Raw genomic sequence first — 16,320 nt, forward strand, 5'->3', positions numbered from 1 at the left:
CTCAGTTTAGTTCACCAGTTCGTCTCAAATAGTACACACGCTGCTCCCAGCCACAATTATCAAAGATGTTCAAGTCTTATCAGCTGCCACTTGCCTTAGGTTAGCCTTTCATCTTCCGGCCGTGTTTACAGCGTATTTACTTTTCACTTTCGCAGCTCTGCTCTTTGGCTTCATGTACTTCGAGGTCGCCTCCTATTCGCGTGTGATGCATGTCAATCATGTACGTCCCAATGCCACGCACTGGCAACACAATCAGACGCACCTGGCACGCCCAGCTCAGCACTATCAGCCGGCGCATGTCCAACCTGTAGTGTATGCTCCACCGCCGCAGTATCATGCTCAGCCTGCTCCAATTGGTTTCGTGCCTCAGCCACAGCAAGCGATCTACAGCTATCCGAGCAATAATACTTATCACTATAACAACACCTATCCAATGCGTCAGAACTACACCAGGCCAGCATTTAGTTTGAGTCACTTATTCGGTTAAGCAATTAACAAGGCTTTGAGTTTCAATTTTTTCAATAAAACATTTTTTATTCACTTCTTCGCTTGAACAATTAAAGTCTTTGCATTTAATTTTTTGTTTGGCAGTTAATTATTTAAAAATTTGTTTTTAAAGTTGCTGGAGTTTATAATTTGGGAGTGTTGACAAGACCCAACATTCGTTGCAAGGATTGGGAAAAACCCAAAAATAAAAACCCAATCAGGTCTGGGTTAGTGTTAATTATTAATAAGGCTTTGAATTCCAATTTTTTCAATAATCATTTATTATTCGGCAGTCAATCAGCTGTAGCTTGCGATGAACTGCGTTCAGCATATGATCATCGTGTTAAATTTGCTTTCCGGTATTCCAGGAACGTTAAATATATATAGTGATGTACAAATGATGATGTTGCTCCAGTTATATGGATGTTAAGTCAAGGGTGCGGATATATATAGTTCATGTTAATTGAATGCTGGGGACGGCGAATACAGTTCTACATAGAGGATGCCAGTATACGGATAAGTGGAAGTATATCAGCTTTGAACTTATTAGAGATTTTTTAAGCAGAGCCGTCCTATTTAATTTGAGGTAATACCGACGATGATCATTAAGTAAAACCAAAGACCGTAGAGGATCTCCCACGCCGCAGTCGTTATAAAACTCCCACGCCGCAGTCCAGGACCCGAAGGTAATTCCCACGCCGCCGTCTTACCCTTGGTGCTACCTCCCACGACGCCGTCAGCCTTTGCTGCAACTCCCGCGCCGCAGTCCAGAGCCTCCAGTAAGTCCCACGCCGCCGTCTTACCCTTTGTGCTACATCCCACGACGCCGTCAGTGCTGCCGCAACTCCCGCGCCGCATTCGATTCATATCCCTCGCCGCCCTGGTACCAAGATGATGAGGAAAAACTATCCTAGCAGAAGTGTAGTCCCTAGCGCCCTCTCCTAAGTCCCTACGAAGCCCTACAAAGTCCCTCGAAGAAAAATAATACGATCCCACGCTGCGGTCCTAAATTGGTATCCAACGCTGCCGTCAATTCTAGGATCCATCGCTGCCGTCGATTCTAGGATCCAACGCTGCCGTCAATTCTAGGATCCATCGCTGCCGTCGATACTTGGATTCCAACGCTGCCGTCAATGCAATAAAATTTGATTCTTGCCCAATTGTAGATTAATACAAAATTCGAAAGAATTGCGAATACTGCTGAGAAATTCTAAACGCCACCACGAAAAGTCCAAAGGAAGAAGTGAATACGGCCTCATCTGTATTTGTTGCCCAGTTAGCAGTGGTATTGGTATTGGTTGTAGTAGAAGTAGATAAACCCAAATATTGAGAGATTCGAAATCTTGAGTACGCCTATCCCGCTGTCGCCAGGCTCAACTGCATATACACGTAGGGGGAGGTAGAGGATGCGAAGAAAGCGTATGAGAAGCTTTGCAGTTGTCCTCAGCGTCAGTGTACCATATGTTTAGAAGTGTGGGTGTGTCCAAAAGTAGAGAACGAGAGAAAAACTAGCGCCGATAAGCAGCAGATCCAAAAGTGATAGTCCTAGTCCTAAGTCCTACATGCTCGAAGCGAAACAAGTGGTTGTGGTGGTGGTGGTTTTGTTTTTTGTGCATGTCGATGACAATTGATGGTTTCTCATATCTTGAATGTTAGTAGATGGTGCTCGTAGTCTCGCACCGTAGGATGATAATAGTATGTGACGATGCTAAAGCAAGCGAAGATAACTCCAATACGTGCAACTGCAACTGGAACTGCTTTCCAAATTCACACAACTGCAGATTGGGTGGACATCGAACAATGTCGTCGAAAACCCAGAAAAATCTCGAGATAGCTTCACATGAAGTTGAAGAAAAAGCTGCTAGGCCTTGCCAGGCCCGTCGTCTCAATGCTGCTGCCGCCGCTGCAGACATACGGATTTGATCGGATCGGATCAGTGTCGAAAGCCCCAGGACACAGTACGGACGCTCTCGTCGCCCACACACATCGACACAGGGGCTCTGTTGTCTGAAGCACACCAGGAAAGGGAGGAAGAAATGCTGCCACTCTTCAGGTCACTGCCTCAGACTCGACCTCGACCTCTGCCGCTCGTTAGGTTGGCGCTTAGGCTAAGCGAAAATCTTTTACATGTCACAGTTTTTACAATAACAGAATACATAGTAGTGTTTTACAATAAATTCTTGTTGGCTACAAGCCGAGACATAAGTTAACAATAAAATTGCCTAATGGGGTGGCGCTAACGCCAGAAGATGTTCCAGCTGCCAGCAGGATGTCGGACATCTACTACGGCTGTAAGTACAATTTTGCAAAAGTTGAACTAAAACATAAGAAAAAAAAAAAACAAATAAATAAAAAAAAACTAAAAAAAAAATGAATGATAGAAACTTGTGTAGTTGCGCGTGTCTCATTTGATTCCCTTTTGAGTACAACATCGTCATAATTTGGGCAACAATTTGCTGTGCCATTGAGCTGCATTGAGAGCTGTGTGTGTGGTAAGAATTGTGTGATTGTAGCATAAAATTTTACCTGCAAAGCGTAACATACACCAACAACAACAACGACGACGACGATGACGATGACAATAGAGGAATAATACTCAAGTCTGTCTTGTCTGGATGTTTGTTTGGTATGTTTTTGTCAGCTCTTTGGCTTCGAGCTGTCTCGTTGTATATCGTATTGGATTCCCTTTTACGATTCGAATTGCGTGTCGCGTTAGGCCAGGAGCTTGCTGCATCTGCTTTGCTTTGAGGTGCTGCGGGTTAGGCTATGCTCAACTGGTTTTTGCTTTGCGTACGCTTGTTAAGAGAGAGATTGGTATTGTGTATGTTTGTTGTTAAGAGCTTTGTGTGTTTGTTTGTGTGTTGCGCTGCTGCAGTACCACCTCGCAATTGATTCCCTATTGCGGTATGCTGAACGTTGCGCCAGGAGTTAAGCGCTCAACTGGCCAAAGCGTAGCGTAGAGCGCGCTCTCTGCTGGGAACTGCATACTCTCTCTCTAGCTAGCTTTAAACGATACGTCTTCGAACACTAATCGCATTTGATTCCCTTTGCGATGGACTTGGATGAGTGATAGATTGATTACCGCATTCTCTATAAGCTAAGGGGAGAAGGATGTGGGTTTTTGGATATATAATTAGGAATTACAACCCGTTGAAGAATTAAAGCGTAAGCAATATATAAACGCTGTGCTCGCTCCCCTTGCTTGGCGGTCTGCCTTACTCTGTCTGCTCTGCCTTTATAGATCATCTGCTGCTGCTGATGCTTCTGCTTGAACACTAATCGCATTTGATTCCCATTTGCGAAAGTAGCTGCTGCTGCTGCTGCTGCTGTTTGCTTGACTTGATTGCTGGGATATTAAATATATCATAGCTGCTACCAAGAGAGAGAGAAGAAAAGATAGACAACAACATGCATACACATACATACGCACACACAACGAAGTATCTATAGAGCATACACAGCATTGGTTGCGGTAGTTGTAGTCGCTGACGTAGGATGCTGACGTAGACGACGAAGCTTTGGGTTTTGGCGTGGCTTAGCTTTGCCCTTGTAGGCCGTGCGCAGCTGCCCGATAACAACGACAACCCATCAGCTCGTCTCGCCTCACAGGCAAGTGCGAGTGCTGGATATTGTGTGGTGTGGCGGGTCTCGGTCCAAACGCGTGTGTTTCCCTTTAGCGCGGACCGAGCGCATATTTCTATGCGGTGCATATGCATCAAGTGTTCCCGACTTGAGCGCGCCCAGGCAGCACGTGTGCTCTCTGTGTGATACGTTAGTTCGCTTTCGCTTGTGTTTTGTGCTCTATAGGAAGAGAAAAACATTAAGTAGTACGAGAGCGCGATCAACAGCTGGTTTTCTCGCATAGCTTTTATATAGCATTCTTGTTGTTGTTATAATGGTTGTTGTTGCGGTGTTATTTTGACATTGCTTGTTATATTCATAGATAGTTAGCATAATACATACAGCACCCTAAATACATTATGCATTAATGTATCGTTATTCGTTGCATCGTTACGGATTCCCTTTGAACGATTCTCGCTGAGCGACAGAAATATTTGCGATATTAAAGTGGAACTCATCTCATACATACACATATCCTATATATGATGATCCATAGTAAATTCGATATCGATGTACACAGGCACATTCAACTGTGTCACACATCGCTGCAAAAAGTGCAAGTGCAAGTGCAAATGGCAAAAAAGAAAACAGATTAGGAGCAAAAGAAAAGTCTCACGCTTCTTCTGTTGGCATCATCATGTGTGGATTCGATTCTCATTTCATTCTCAACATTCATCGACAAAAATTCGTGACATTCGAAATTTGTGTGGTATTAAATTTTTGATTTTGATGTGTTGTGGTTTTTTGGCTTTCAAGTTGGCATTTGATTCCCTTTGCCTCTAGAAATTTTGCTATAATGTAACAGTAGTTGTTTTCATTGTGCATTTCCAAAAAGTTGTTTGTGTATATTCATAAACACTGCAATAGACATAAATAAAGACTGCAGGAAGGAAGGGTGAAATTAAAGGTTAGCGAATCCTCTTGCAGGAACAATCAACTGCATTCGTAACTATAAAATACGATTAGAGAGAGAAAGAGAAAAAGCGATATTTTGTTCCAAAATTATGTATGCAAAAGCATTATATAAATACTGTCTTGATATATTGTAGCGGAAGCGGCGGTTCCTCGCCTAGTAGACATATAGATCATATGACAATCATGTATCAATCAGTCTCAATATAATCCAATATGCGCAGGCACAGATCAACTGCGTCATATTGCTATAAAAATACGAAAGACATATTTATGTGGCAAAAGCGCATAAATTACATGAATTGTTTTGAGGTCCAAGAGGAGTCTGCACTCTGTAATCTTCAATCGATCGTTCTATCATAACTTATGCATTGAGAGTTCAGATCTACAAAAACATAGAATATCCAAATTGAGGCTGTAGCAAATTACATTAATTACTCTGCGCGGTTAGCTTATAGTAGTGCTAGCTGTTGGCTGTTCCACCCATAATTAGCCTTATATTATCATCATTAAGTTGCATGTGGGCCTCATTGATTGATAGTAGCAAATGTGCTAAAAGATAATATGAAACAAAAGCGACATTTTGTTCAGATTATATAAAAGGAAAATGTGATTTACGCTTTTCGTATGGTATGGTATGGTCTCCCATATGGATCTTTCTGCGAGTTTTCATTTCACACTCTCTAGATCTCTCTCACTTGCAGATGCACGCAGGCACCGCTCAACTGCGTTGGCATCGCTAAAAATATAAACCAGAAAACAAATTTTTGTTGTCCTAAACTATAAATGAGAATGTTACGTGCTGGGGTTCTTTCATATACATGTATATCTTTTCTCAGTCGAGTTGTTTCGCCATGAAGAGTACTTTTTCATCTCATAATGCCTTCCTAGACGCACACAGGCACCGTTCAACTGTGTGACGCCGCTACAAGAGATTGGAAGCCCTAATAAAGGCATATTTGTTATATAAATAATATATAAAACTTCTTCCATATTTTCCATTCCAAGTATAAGAATCTCATAAATAGCCTGCCTTTGCCAAATGGGTTTTGTTCATCTAAACCAAGTTCTAGATACGTGCAGGCACCGTTCAACTGCAAACGCATCGCTAAAAGACATTTTTGGCATATAAAAAGAGAGAAAAAAGAGAAGAGAGCCTGCCATTTGGGGGAGTATATCATCCTCATGATTTGTAATAATCTCTGCTGCAATGTGCAAGTGTTAATTAACAAAAGCAAATTCCCATGCGGCTTACATGCCAATAATAAAGTGTAGACATATGTAGAAGGGGCGGGCCACAAGTAGAACAAGACACGACGATGCTGATGATGACGACGACGACATGACGCAGTTGTAGACGTTGTTGATGATGATTAGATAAAGTTGTTGCGTCGTTGTTGTATCATTTGTATAAATATTCCGCCGCGTCACAGGCACATTCAACTGTGACGCTCGATTATACGCTTCTGTAAATCTATTTCAAAAAGCAAATTGTTGTTTGCGTTCGCAGCTGATATACCAAATACCGTGTGTATATATAGATAGCTAGCTATTTGTGTGGAGATGGGTGGTTGGTAGGTGAGCGGCACATCAGCAACTGCCTAAGCGCGCACATATGTAGAGTAGGTTGGTGATTCTCATTTATGGTTGATATGCTGTGGTGGTGGTTCCCTTGTTGTTGGTGGTTGGTGACGTTGATCACACTCTCGGCACCGACCAGGAACTCGAAGCATACGCACGCACACACAGCCAGCCAGACACAGAGATATAGAGATAGGCTAGAGAATAGTTGAGCTGAACTGAGGCTGAAGCTGCTGCTGTAGCTGCTGCTGTAGCCGCGTGCAATATCCGCCTTGTCCCCAAAAGTAAAATTTACTCTGTCAGCGCATCTGGCATTTCTATTGGGCATTGGAGACTCGGTGGTGTTTGCTGCCGCTGCATCTGCTGCTGCTTGCCGCTGCTGCTTCGGCGAACTGTTGGCTAGGTAGGACGGACAGACGTGAAGACTCACTCAGTGTTTACAAAATACCCATAGATATGTATGCATGTATATAAATTCATTGCTGTGAGAGGATCGCATCGATGTTTCATTATATGATGGATGATTCATTGCGAATAGCGATTGCGAATGCGATTCATTCCGTTCCTCCTCATCGTTGCCATTAACGTATCGAGGAGCAGGAAAACTGTAAAACAAAATCAATTATAGACCAAATATGTATACGACAAATGTGTGGGCGAGAAAAGTAGTACATACATATGTGTAAATAATAAAGGCAACACTCAATTTCAAAATTACATACAATATAGTTTTATTTATGTTAACATACAATGATCAGTTCTGCGAGTGTTTTTTTTTTTATCTAAATTATATACAAAGTCAAAACAGAGTTTTCGCTTCTTGCTAGACTACAAACTAATAGTATTTTGAAAATAAAGCTTATGTTTCGGATTCAATATGAATCAACAAATTGCGTGTTTTGTTTCACTAAGAAAATAAAATCACCCACACATGCACAGCTTGGAATTGTGCATATGTGTGTATATGAAGATACAAGCGGACAGTGTATGACGAAAATAGAAATAGCGGACCAGTATTTTTATCCAAGAGAGAAGAGCAACAAAGGCATTCGCATTGCTCATGTGTACGTGCATGTGTGTGAGTAACAACGAGTCTGTCCGTATACATACAAGCACATGCGCATACACACAAAAAAGCAATATGGCGTCGCCTTTGTTTGCATGCTCCCTCTCTTACTACATTCCATTGTGAAATCTTCACTTGGTTTTTTTTTGTTATCTTTGTTTCAACAAAACTAACTAGGTTATAACTAATTAAAATATATATGTATATGTATATAATTTACAAACCGAGTATTTATCCCGGACCAAAGGCTTCATTTCTGTTGAGCGTTGGAATAGACAGCAGCGCCAATTGACTCACGTTTGCTCGTCCTCATCTTACACTCTTCACAGCTCTCAGCCTTCACATTTTTCATTACAATCTTATGCACAACAGCTTTGCACACGTTTTGCGACTGCAAATGAGAAATTTCGTTTCGTAAAAACTAATTTAACAAATGAACGGAAAAAATTGTGTGTAGAAAATAGGAAACAATTTTTCTGTTTTGTGAAAATTGAGAAAATACTAGAACGCGTGCGCTCTCTCGACTGAACGAATGATTATAGATTTGTCTCTGTCACACTAACTATGCACAGCAATGGCACACTGTGTTTGACTTTGATGATTATAGTTGTTGTTGTTGCCGCTGCTGCTGATGATGATATTGTTGTTGTTACTGCTGCTCGTACTGTAGTTGTTGTTATTACTGCTGCTCAAGCTGCTCAAAAAGCTATCGAGGCCACTGAGCTCGCTTCTCCACAAGTTATTTTCATTACTGCGACGTTCGAACTCTGCCTCTTCGTCAGCGTTGGCATTGGAATCGCTGGCACAATGCGTTTTGCCATGTGGAACAAATTTCGTTTGCATGTCGAGCCAGCGACTGAAACGTTCCTGCTGCTTCCTTCGCAGCTCCTGCTCAGCCTGGAGCAGCGCTGTCGACAAAATGGCGTTCACACGCAGCCCACCAGAGCCACGCAATTTGCGACGCATTTGTACGCGTTTCATGCGAATATTGCGCACCCAATAAGTTAACGTTTTGGGCTGCTCAATACCATCGCATTCGTCGTAATAAGCAACCATTTTTGCTGTAAAAATTAACTTTCTTTTCTTTTCTGGTATACACACACACCTCGCTGTGACTGCAGCTGCTGCAGATAATGATTCACTTTCTAGTTATGTAACCTTGCACTTCAGACACGGACAAAACTGCACGTCCGTTCAGCACTAATGTTCAATTCAAAATGAACAGAGCGAAGAGAGCGCACGCTATTTATATGTCGCTGCGAGCATGTTGGCTGCGCATGGCGAGTGAGAGAGATAGAGAGCTTTGCTGTGTATGTATGACCTGGTATAACATAATACCTGATTTTATTGTATGTTTCTGCAAAGACCTTATGCAGACAGCAGCATAAAGCCACATCCAGACTGCAGCTTGCAGTTGCAGCATATTCAGGTAAACGGGTTGTTTGATAAGGGTTGTTTTAATTCTACCTAGATTTTTTCTTGAAAATTCTTGCACGTTCGCCATTTTGATGGTATAGTTGTTGTATTTCATCCAGTGTTGCCATAGCAGCTAATTTTAGGGTAGATCTAGTATTTTTAAAATTTAATAAATAAAAAATTTAATTTCAATGATATCATACTCATTTAAATTATATGCGTTGGCTAAGATTGCGTCTGCTGCTTAGTTGTCAGTCAGCGCTGTGTTATTTGCGTTTTTAGTCCAACCATTTGTTCAAAAGCAACAACGCGCGAAAAATGTACAATGTTACCATGCATCTATGGTAATATGGCATACAAAAATATACCAATATACTAAACACCCAGGGCTTCAGTAGCAAAGCTTCAAACTGTGAGCGATGCTTGTAAAACTGTATGATGAAGAACTCTACTATAGAGTTCGATATTAATGAATGTTATCTGAGCGCTATTTTTGAATGTGCTTAATGCAAAGTTATGAATAATACTTATTGAAAGGAAGAACGGCAATGAAAATGATAGTTGAGAGAAGCTGTTTTGTGTATAAATACACATGTATAACTTTTCAATGCAAAATCATTTATTTAATTAGCAACGTAATGCTCAAATAAACATACAATACAATTTAACCACAAGATATACACATATACATATGTATGTATATTTATATTTGGAGAAATGTTGAACGTGCATTTGAATTCAACAGCTGCCGGCAGCCAGTACACTTTGCCACCTCGTCGAGCACACAACGCGAATAATAACGGTAAAAGATCAGGTCAGTGCAATTGGCAAAACGTAGTGAAAAACGGAGGAGGAGGTGAAGGCGTTAAATTTTGCATGTACCGTATGTGTGTGTATGAAAAACAATTCAATATTTTGGAGATATTCAAATAAACAAAACGTCTCGCGTGCGCCACTTGGTCAAGAGTGAAAACAGATCCGTTGGCCGCCACAACGAAAGTGCGGGGGCGTAGAGGCGAAGAAGTTTCTGCGATGACGGCACTTTAAACGATTGATTGCAGACTATAAAGCGTTTTGTGTGTCAATAACATATGTATTTAAGCGAATTTTCCTCAATTTTCATGAATGAGTCGAGTCGGTGGACACAGAAATTACGAAAACCGAAATTGTAGTGTAAACAAAATCAAACAGCATGGAAAATGTGCGGTTTTCCATAATTGTAAGTGCCACAGTGATATTTTGTTTGTTTGTTTGTTGCTGTTTTTGGTTAATTGCCTTGTTTATTTTGGCAGGAGAACGAACTAAAATGGCACTCGGAGAGTGAGGCAGCCGAGATGGACATGCTCTATGATAAGAGCAGCATCTCCAGCGAGGTCAACAGCGATGCTGTGTTTAGCAATGAGGCGCATGAGATATTTGCCAGGCAGCAGCAGAATCAAGTGCTCTGGCAGCCTCAAGAGATTGAGGACACACTATGCATGCTGCCCAAGGCCAGGCACATGCTGGAGATGGTCAAGTCGGGTTGCTTTCTGGGTGAGATTAGCACAAACAAATTGAATCTCAAATTTACTTACATCTTTTTGCAGAGCTAATGATTGAGCCCAGCGACTGCAAGCTGGCGCTGATTTGTTGTGCCATCTATGGCTCTGTGGAGAACATTATCTATCTGCTGACACACTTTAATGCCGATCCAAATGCCTGCGACAGTCGTGGACGCACTATGTTGCATTTTGCTTGTATGCGCGCCAATGCGCCCATTGCAAAGGTGCTGCTGGATCGTGGCGCCGATCCAAATCGCTGGGATGCTCAGAAGGAAGTGACACCGCTGCACTGTGCTGCCAGGTGAAATTTTTAAACTGATTAGCAGGTTAAGCAAAGTTTTTCTCACAAGCAATTTGCAAGTCAATAATGCGCAAGTAAATAGCAAAGTACACTGTGCAAAAAGTTGACATCAAAGCACTAAAAGAATGTAGTATTCAAAATTATATATATATAAATACTCAAACAATAAAATGAAGAGCAGGAAATACAGAATTGTAGCACTAAAATAGAATGCTTTAACTTTGATAAGTCTGCTACTTATGTTTTTAATACTTTGAAAATAGACTAGACACTGTGTATACAGATGCTTTTAATATATTCAAAATTATAGTTTTTTAAATATTGCTGGCGCTTAAAATAGCAGCGCTATAGTTTTTAAAATATTTTGATTACTTTTACAATTATTGTTGTATACAAACTTACCATAATATTAATTCTAATTATTTGTGCAGCTCCAAAAGCGTCGAGTGTATTTTGCTTTTGCTGCGTCGCAAAGCAAATATAAATATTGGCATTGAGCGCCGATCTGGTTTGCATTATGCCATCGACGGCAATGCTGTGGATTGTGTGGAAACTTTGCTAAAATACGGCGCCGATCCGAATACGCCGCAAGTTTACACGGAGACGCCGCTGCATACGGCATCTGCCTCCGGATTTACGCGCTGCGTGGAGCTGCTGCTGCAACACAATGCCGATGTGCGTTCCCAATTTGGAGAAGGCAAGGTGACAGCATTGCATTTGGGTAAGTCAGACGCAAATAGTTGCCCAGCTGAACTCACCTTATGCTTAATTGCTTGCAGCTGCTGAGAACGACTATGCGGAGTGTGTGCGTCTGCTGCTGGATCATGGCGCCGATGTGAATTGCCGGAATGCCAGCCAGCAGACGCCGCTGCATTTGGCATGTCTTTCGCAGTCCATTGGCACGGTGGAGATCTTGCTCAAGTATGGCGCCAATGTGAATGCAGTTTATCGCGATGGACGCACAGCGCTGCATGCGGCAATAGTGAAGCAGTCGCGTTGCCTGGACTGCTGCAATGCGCTGCTCAAGGCGGGCGCCGATGTCAACAAGGCGGATGACTATGGCTATACGCCACTGCATATTGCAGCGTTGAACGAGTTCAGCAGCTGTGTTTACACCTTTATAGGTAAGCAAGCAAGCAAACAGTCAATTAAAAGACGCAGCTAATCTTTGATTAACAGAGCATGGCGCTGATATAACTGCACGCACCGATGGCCACACCTCCGCCTTAACCTTCATTGTGCGGCGCTGTCCCGAGATTATACCCAAGCTTATGCATAAGCTGGACAGCTCTATAACAGCAAATGAGCATGAGATTGGCGATGTGGACTGTCAAATCAAGCTGGACTTTCGGCTGCTGGTGCCCAGCTCCTCCATGGAAAAAGGCGAAACGGAGCTCATGCTAACACTCATCGAAGTGGGACAAAAGCGCATTTTAATGCATCCACTCTGCGAAACGTTTCTCTTTCTCAAATGGCGACGCATACGCAAATTCTTTCTCATGAGCCTGGCCTATCATACGCTCTTTGTGCTGCTCTTTACGCTCTACGTGATTGGCGTCTATGTGCGCTGCTGCAAAAAGGACGAGCCATGCCAAGCGCCCGCTTATGTTTCCAGCCTAGGCTATGCAGTCATCACGCTTAATCTTGTGCTGCTGGGCAAGGAGCTGTTCCAGATGGCGCATGGTCTACATGGCTATGCCAAATACTGGGAGAATTGGCTGCAGTGGACCATTGTCTTTGGTGTTTTGCTGTGTGTGGTGAGTCAATCAAATTTAGCGCTGCTCTTTGCGCTTCTCATTGCTTTAAATTGCAGACACCCGATATACTTTGGACTCGCGATCTGTTGACTGTTCCTCAGTGGCAACATCATGTAGCCGCAGTGGTTATACTGCTAGTTTGGCTGGAGCTTATGATGCTGGTGGGACGCTTTCCCATGTTTGGCGTCTATGTGCAAATGTTTACCAAGGGTGCGCTCAACTTTGTTATACACTTTTGACGCCCATTAACTTTTGCTCTTGCAGTTGCTGTCAACTTTGCCAAATTTCTGCTCGCCTACATTTGCCTGCTCATTGCCTTTGGACTGAGCTTTGCTGTGCTCTTCAATGATTATCCTGCCTTTGAGAATATCACCTGGTCCGTGCTCAAGTCCTTTACTATGATGTCGGGCGAGCTGGAGTTTGAAGACATATTCTATGGCGACTATGCAGTCAAGTTTCCGGTCACCTCGCACATTATCTTTCTGGCCTTTGTGCTGCTGGTAACTGTCATATTGACCAACTTGATGCTGGGCCTGGCTGTTAGCGATATACAAGGACTGCAGGTATCGGCTACGCTGGATCGTCTGGTCAGACAGGCAGAGCTGGTGTCCCGACTGGAGAGCTTCTTCTTTTCGAAGCTGCTGCGCAATGCGCCGCTGGTGCAGCTCTGCAAGCGCAAAGCGCTGCTGCGCACCTCACGCGACAAATTGCAGTTCACAGTGCGTCCCAATGATCCACGCGATCGCTCCGAGCTGCCCGAGGATATCAAGCTGAATATCTATAAACTGGTGGCGGAGCGCAGAGATCGCAATATGAGCATACGACGCAGACAGTTTGAGAATAATTATCACATGTTTAGCTGCAGTTTGCAGCGCAAGCAGCAGCAGCAGCAACAAGAGACACCGCAGCCGACGCAGCAGCTGCCGGCGGAACAGCGTTACTCCAATCAGGCGCAGCAGTTTCAAATGCATGAGCTGCTGCGTCCACGCTCGGCTACGAATGTGCCGCAGCAGCTGCGGCAGGAGCAGCAAACCATAGTGAAGCTTAAGAACGAAGCCAACGATTGGCGCTTGGAGCTGCAGCAGCTGAAGCAACAGCTCAACGAGCTGACGCTCAAATTCGATAAATTTGCAGACACTGCTATGCGTAAGCTCAACTACAGCGCCGATGAGCTCTGCCGCATGAAGCAGCAGCAGCAACAACAGCAGCCAGGCATGACGTCACCAGCGAATACGCAACGTCAACATCATCGTTAAGCTTTATAGTTTATAAACATATATATATATTTTGTATTACATTAAATGTGCAACATTTAAGCATCGCCTGGTCCATGTGTTAGCCACTTGTCGTTGCTTTGATGCCAAGTCAAAGTGCCTTCCTCTGGCGGTGGCGCATTGGGTGAGAGACGCGTCCAGGTTTGTGTTTGCGCATTGTAGGCAAAGCCTTTGCTGTCGCCAGCGGGCGGCGCGGGCGCTGTTTGAGTAACCAACGGTGGGCGTGTCACAGGCACAAAGTTGGGCTTATCCTTATGCAAATCGGTTATATACTCCACTTGTGATTTGGGATTGGTATAGTCGATGGCAATGACTTGGTAGAGCAAGGCCAAGAGCACTAGAGTTGCAATTGATATGTAAGTAAGGCTTTGAACTGAGCGTGAAGCTGCCAACTTACTGCAGAGACTAATTAAAGCTGGCCTCGGACTAAACATAGCGCTAGGCTTAGGCATAGACTGGACAGTTAAACGTTGTGCTAACGACTGTCTAAGTCTATTGTATAAAGAGAGACAGCAGTTCTGCTGCTTTAAATAGACACATATGCACAGAGGCGTGGCCAGAGGGGTTAGAACGTTTAAGTGTATGCTTAAAAATAAACTTAAATAAATAACTAAGTTTAAAGTGCTTTGCTTATTGTCAAATTGTTTTTAGCTTAAAGCCCCTTTTAAAAAGTTCGTTCGACGTCTCTGCCTATGCAAAGCTTAGCTCATAGGCTTGTGAGAATAGCTAGAAGAGATAATCTTTTGGCGTTGCTTTGTTTTTTATTTGAGTTGGCGCTAAGGTCAAAAAAATCAGCGAGATTAAAACTAGAAGATATAGCTAGAGTCTAGGCTATTGACTGTTTATGTTGTAGCGCACACACCCAAGTGTCTCTGTTGTATAGCTATGAACGATTAATTTAAATTAATTAAATACTTTGGGCCTATGCATAGCCAGCACTTACCCAGTCCGCATCGCAAGGCGCAATCAAAGCGTCCTGGATTATAATAGTTGACATTGTCGCTGCCGCATATGGGATTATATTCACTGGTAGCCTGACAGCGATTGAAGCAGGCCAGATAACGCGCCGAGGGCGTCGTGGAGACTGCAGGTCTAGCTGTGGTCGTAGTGCTGCCAAATCTTATGGGCTGTCCACCGATGCTGCCTGCATCCACAAAGGGCGGCCGCGGTGTTGTAGTGCGACTGTTGAATCTTATGGGCTGACCACCTATAGCGCCTGCATCATTCCAATTGCTAAATTGCTGTGGATAACAATTAGCAGCAGCTATTAACAAAAGCGCTAAATGAAACAATAATTATTTAATTTAATGCATAAACCTTAACTGTTTTCATACACACCAATTAGCAATAACATTTTCATTTCAATTTTTTTATTTTGCTCTCAAGGCGCGTCCGCTTGGCTGCAAAACTGTTTTGCGTCTGATACTGATTTCAATACGTTTTGGGATTTTTAAAGCGAAGGTCGGTTTGAGTTTTTTAATTTTAGGTTATTGATTGCTAATCGTCAGTTCACAAGTGATACGTGAGCTGCGTCTGGTGTGCTTATGGGGGAATGCCCGTAATTATTATGGAAGTAGAACTGGTTACAAGGTAAGAAGTACAAGATTTACTCAAATTCAAGTTGAGTCATTGAGCCATAAAACAGGCTGCTGCACCTTGCGGAAGCTTAAAAGAGAACCAGGTACGAGTTGGGTATCCTATTTGCTATTGCTATGTACATATAGTGATTGCTTATAGCTAATCTATTGCTTACAAATTGGAATTTGTTGCTACAAACAACAAATAGAAATGTTATTTTTCATTTTTGAATATTAAGAAGTTTCTTTAAAGAGGTTATACAGTTGTTCGTTGTATTAAGCAATTAAAAGCTTACAAGGTTTTATAGAAAGGTGTCTATAAAACAGTAAGACTAGAATTTAAATACAAGTCCAAACGTATATGACCATAATAATAACTAAGGCTTACTAATTTGCTTGAGATGACCACGGACCTCCTTTATACAATTTTAAATAATTAAAACAAGCTTGCTTGACTAGCTCTTCGACTATGTTTTAAGCGCTGTTTTCAGTCGCCAAGACATGTTCTTATTCTTAATTAAAATACAATCCTTTGCTGTTTTTTCTCCATATCGGCTATACTTCAACTCGAATACAATACTCTTAATGCTAATTGTACAAGTGTCTTAATCACAACTACTAAACTTAGTACAAGGCAGTTGGTCTAACACTTAAATCTAAGTACATAATGCTTATGTACGCAGATTTCAAATTATATTCAATTAAAAATAAAGTCAAAGATGCTTTTTTCAAGTAATGCAAGTAATACAAAATATATAAATTCAATATTAATACAAAAGCAATTCAAA

The 16,320-nt window shown here is 42.4% G+C and overlaps 6 protein-coding genes and 1 long non-coding RNA gene across 8 annotated transcripts in view; 2 read left to right on the top strand and 5 right to left on the bottom strand.

Annotated features, from left to right (window-relative positions):
- On the top strand, window positions 1-2,052 carry LOC108599790. Its single transcript, XM_017986850.2, has 2 exons — window positions 1-99; window positions 156-2,052. The coding sequence occupies exons 1-2, from the start codon at window positions 66-68 to the stop codon at window positions 485-487; spliced, it is 366 nt and encodes a 121-aa protein (XP_017842339.1). The 5' UTR covers window positions 1-65; the 3' UTR covers window positions 488-2,052.
- Window positions 1-16,320, bottom strand: part of LOC108599786 (A-kinase anchor protein 14) — a 189,026-nt gene that overhangs the window by 3,289 nt on the left and 169,417 nt on the right. The gene's annotated exons all lie outside the window — the stretch shown is intronic.
- Window positions 744-9,025, bottom strand: LOC108599791. 2 transcript variants are annotated; one of them, XR_001915165.1, is made up of 4 exons: window positions 9,005-9,025; window positions 7,891-8,057; window positions 2,872-7,205; window positions 744-2,803 (listed from the first exon to the last, which is right to left on the bottom strand). It is a non-coding gene; the product is annotated as an uncharacterized LOC108599791 (long non-coding RNA). The 2 variants fall into 2 exon arrangements; XR_001915164.1 differs by lacking the exon at window positions 9,005-9,025 and adding an exon at window positions 8,772-8,872.
- Window positions 8,064-8,765, bottom strand: LOC108599787 (putative uncharacterized protein DDB_G0281733). Its single transcript, XM_017986846.1, has one exon. The coding sequence runs from the start codon at window positions 8,720-8,722 to the stop codon at window positions 8,225-8,227; it is 498 nt and encodes a 165-aa protein (XP_017842335.1). The 5' UTR covers window positions 8,723-8,765; the 3' UTR covers window positions 8,064-8,224.
- LOC108600245 (transient receptor potential channel pyrexia) lies at window positions 9,864-13,996 on the top strand. The gene is made up of 8 exons (XM_017987681.1): window positions 9,864-10,301; window positions 10,375-10,615; window positions 10,669-10,924; window positions 11,356-11,645; window positions 11,704-12,048; window positions 12,104-12,681; window positions 12,738-12,891; window positions 12,946-13,996. Exons 1-8 carry the CDS (start codon window positions 10,275-10,277, stop codon window positions 13,935-13,937), a joined length of 2,883 nt encoding a protein of 960 aa, XP_017843170.1. The 5' UTR covers window positions 9,864-10,274; the 3' UTR covers window positions 13,938-13,996.
- On the bottom strand, window positions 13,956-14,463 carry LOC108600247. The gene is made up of 2 exons (XM_017987683.1): window positions 14,353-14,463; window positions 13,956-14,292 (listed from the first exon to the last, which is right to left on the bottom strand). Exons 1-2 carry the CDS (start codon window positions 14,405-14,407, stop codon window positions 13,994-13,996), a joined length of 354 nt encoding a protein of 117 aa, XP_017843172.1. The 5' UTR covers window positions 14,408-14,463; the 3' UTR covers window positions 13,956-13,993.
- LOC108600246 lies at window positions 14,697-15,568 on the bottom strand. Its single transcript, XM_017987682.2, has 3 exons — window positions 15,294-15,568; window positions 14,899-15,234; window positions 14,697-14,838 (listed from the first exon to the last, which is right to left on the bottom strand). Exons 1-3 carry the CDS (start codon window positions 15,313-15,315, stop codon window positions 14,798-14,800), a joined length of 399 nt encoding a protein of 132 aa, XP_017843171.1. The 5' UTR covers window positions 15,316-15,568; the 3' UTR covers window positions 14,697-14,797.

Source organism: Drosophila busckii, chromosome 3L, assembly GCF_011750605.1.
Source record: "Drosophila busckii strain San Diego stock center, stock number 13000-0081.31 chromosome 3L, ASM1175060v1, whole genome shotgun sequence".
Taxonomy (NCBI): Eukaryota; Metazoa; Arthropoda; class Insecta; order Diptera; family Drosophilidae; genus Drosophila; species Drosophila busckii.

Coding starts and splice junctions, on each gene's coding strand:
- LOC108599790 (XM_017986850.2), top strand. CDS start 66: ATGTTCAAGTCTTATCAGCTGCCACTTGCCTTAG. Junction 100..155: donor TCAGCTGCCACTTGCCTTAG/GTTAGCCTTTCA, acceptor TCACTTTCGCAG/CTCTGCTCTTTGGCTTCATG.
- LOC108599787 (XM_017986846.1), bottom strand. CDS start 8,722: ATGGTTGCTTATTACGACGAATGCGATGGTATTGAGCAGCCCAAAACG.
- LOC108600245 (XM_017987681.1), top strand. CDS start 10,275: ATGGAAAATGTGCGGTTTTCCATAATT. Junction 11,646..11,703: donor GGTGACAGCATTGCATTTGG/GTAAGTCAGACG, acceptor AATTGCTTGCAG/CTGCTGAGAACGACTATGCG. Junction 12,049..12,103: donor CTGTGTTTACACCTTTATAG/GTAAGCAAGCAA, acceptor TTTGATTAACAG/AGCATGGCGCTGATATAACT.
- LOC108600247 (XM_017987683.1), bottom strand. CDS start 14,407: ATGCCTAAGCCTAGCGCTATGTTTAGTCCGAGGCCAGCTTTAATTAGT. Junction 14,293..14,352: donor AGCTTTAATTAGTCTCTGCA/GTAAGTTGGCAG, acceptor TTGCAACTCTAG/TGCTCTTGGCCTTGCTCTAC.
- LOC108600246 (XM_017987682.2), bottom strand. CDS start 15,315: ATGAAAATGTTATTGCTAATTG. Junction 15,235..15,293: donor GAAAATGTTATTGCTAATTG/GTGTGTATGAAA, acceptor TGTTTCATTTAG/CGCTTTTGTTAATAGCTGCT. Junction 14,839..14,898: donor CGCCTTGCGATGCGGACTGG/GTAAGTGCTGGC, acceptor AATCGTTCATAG/CTATACAACAGAGACACTTG.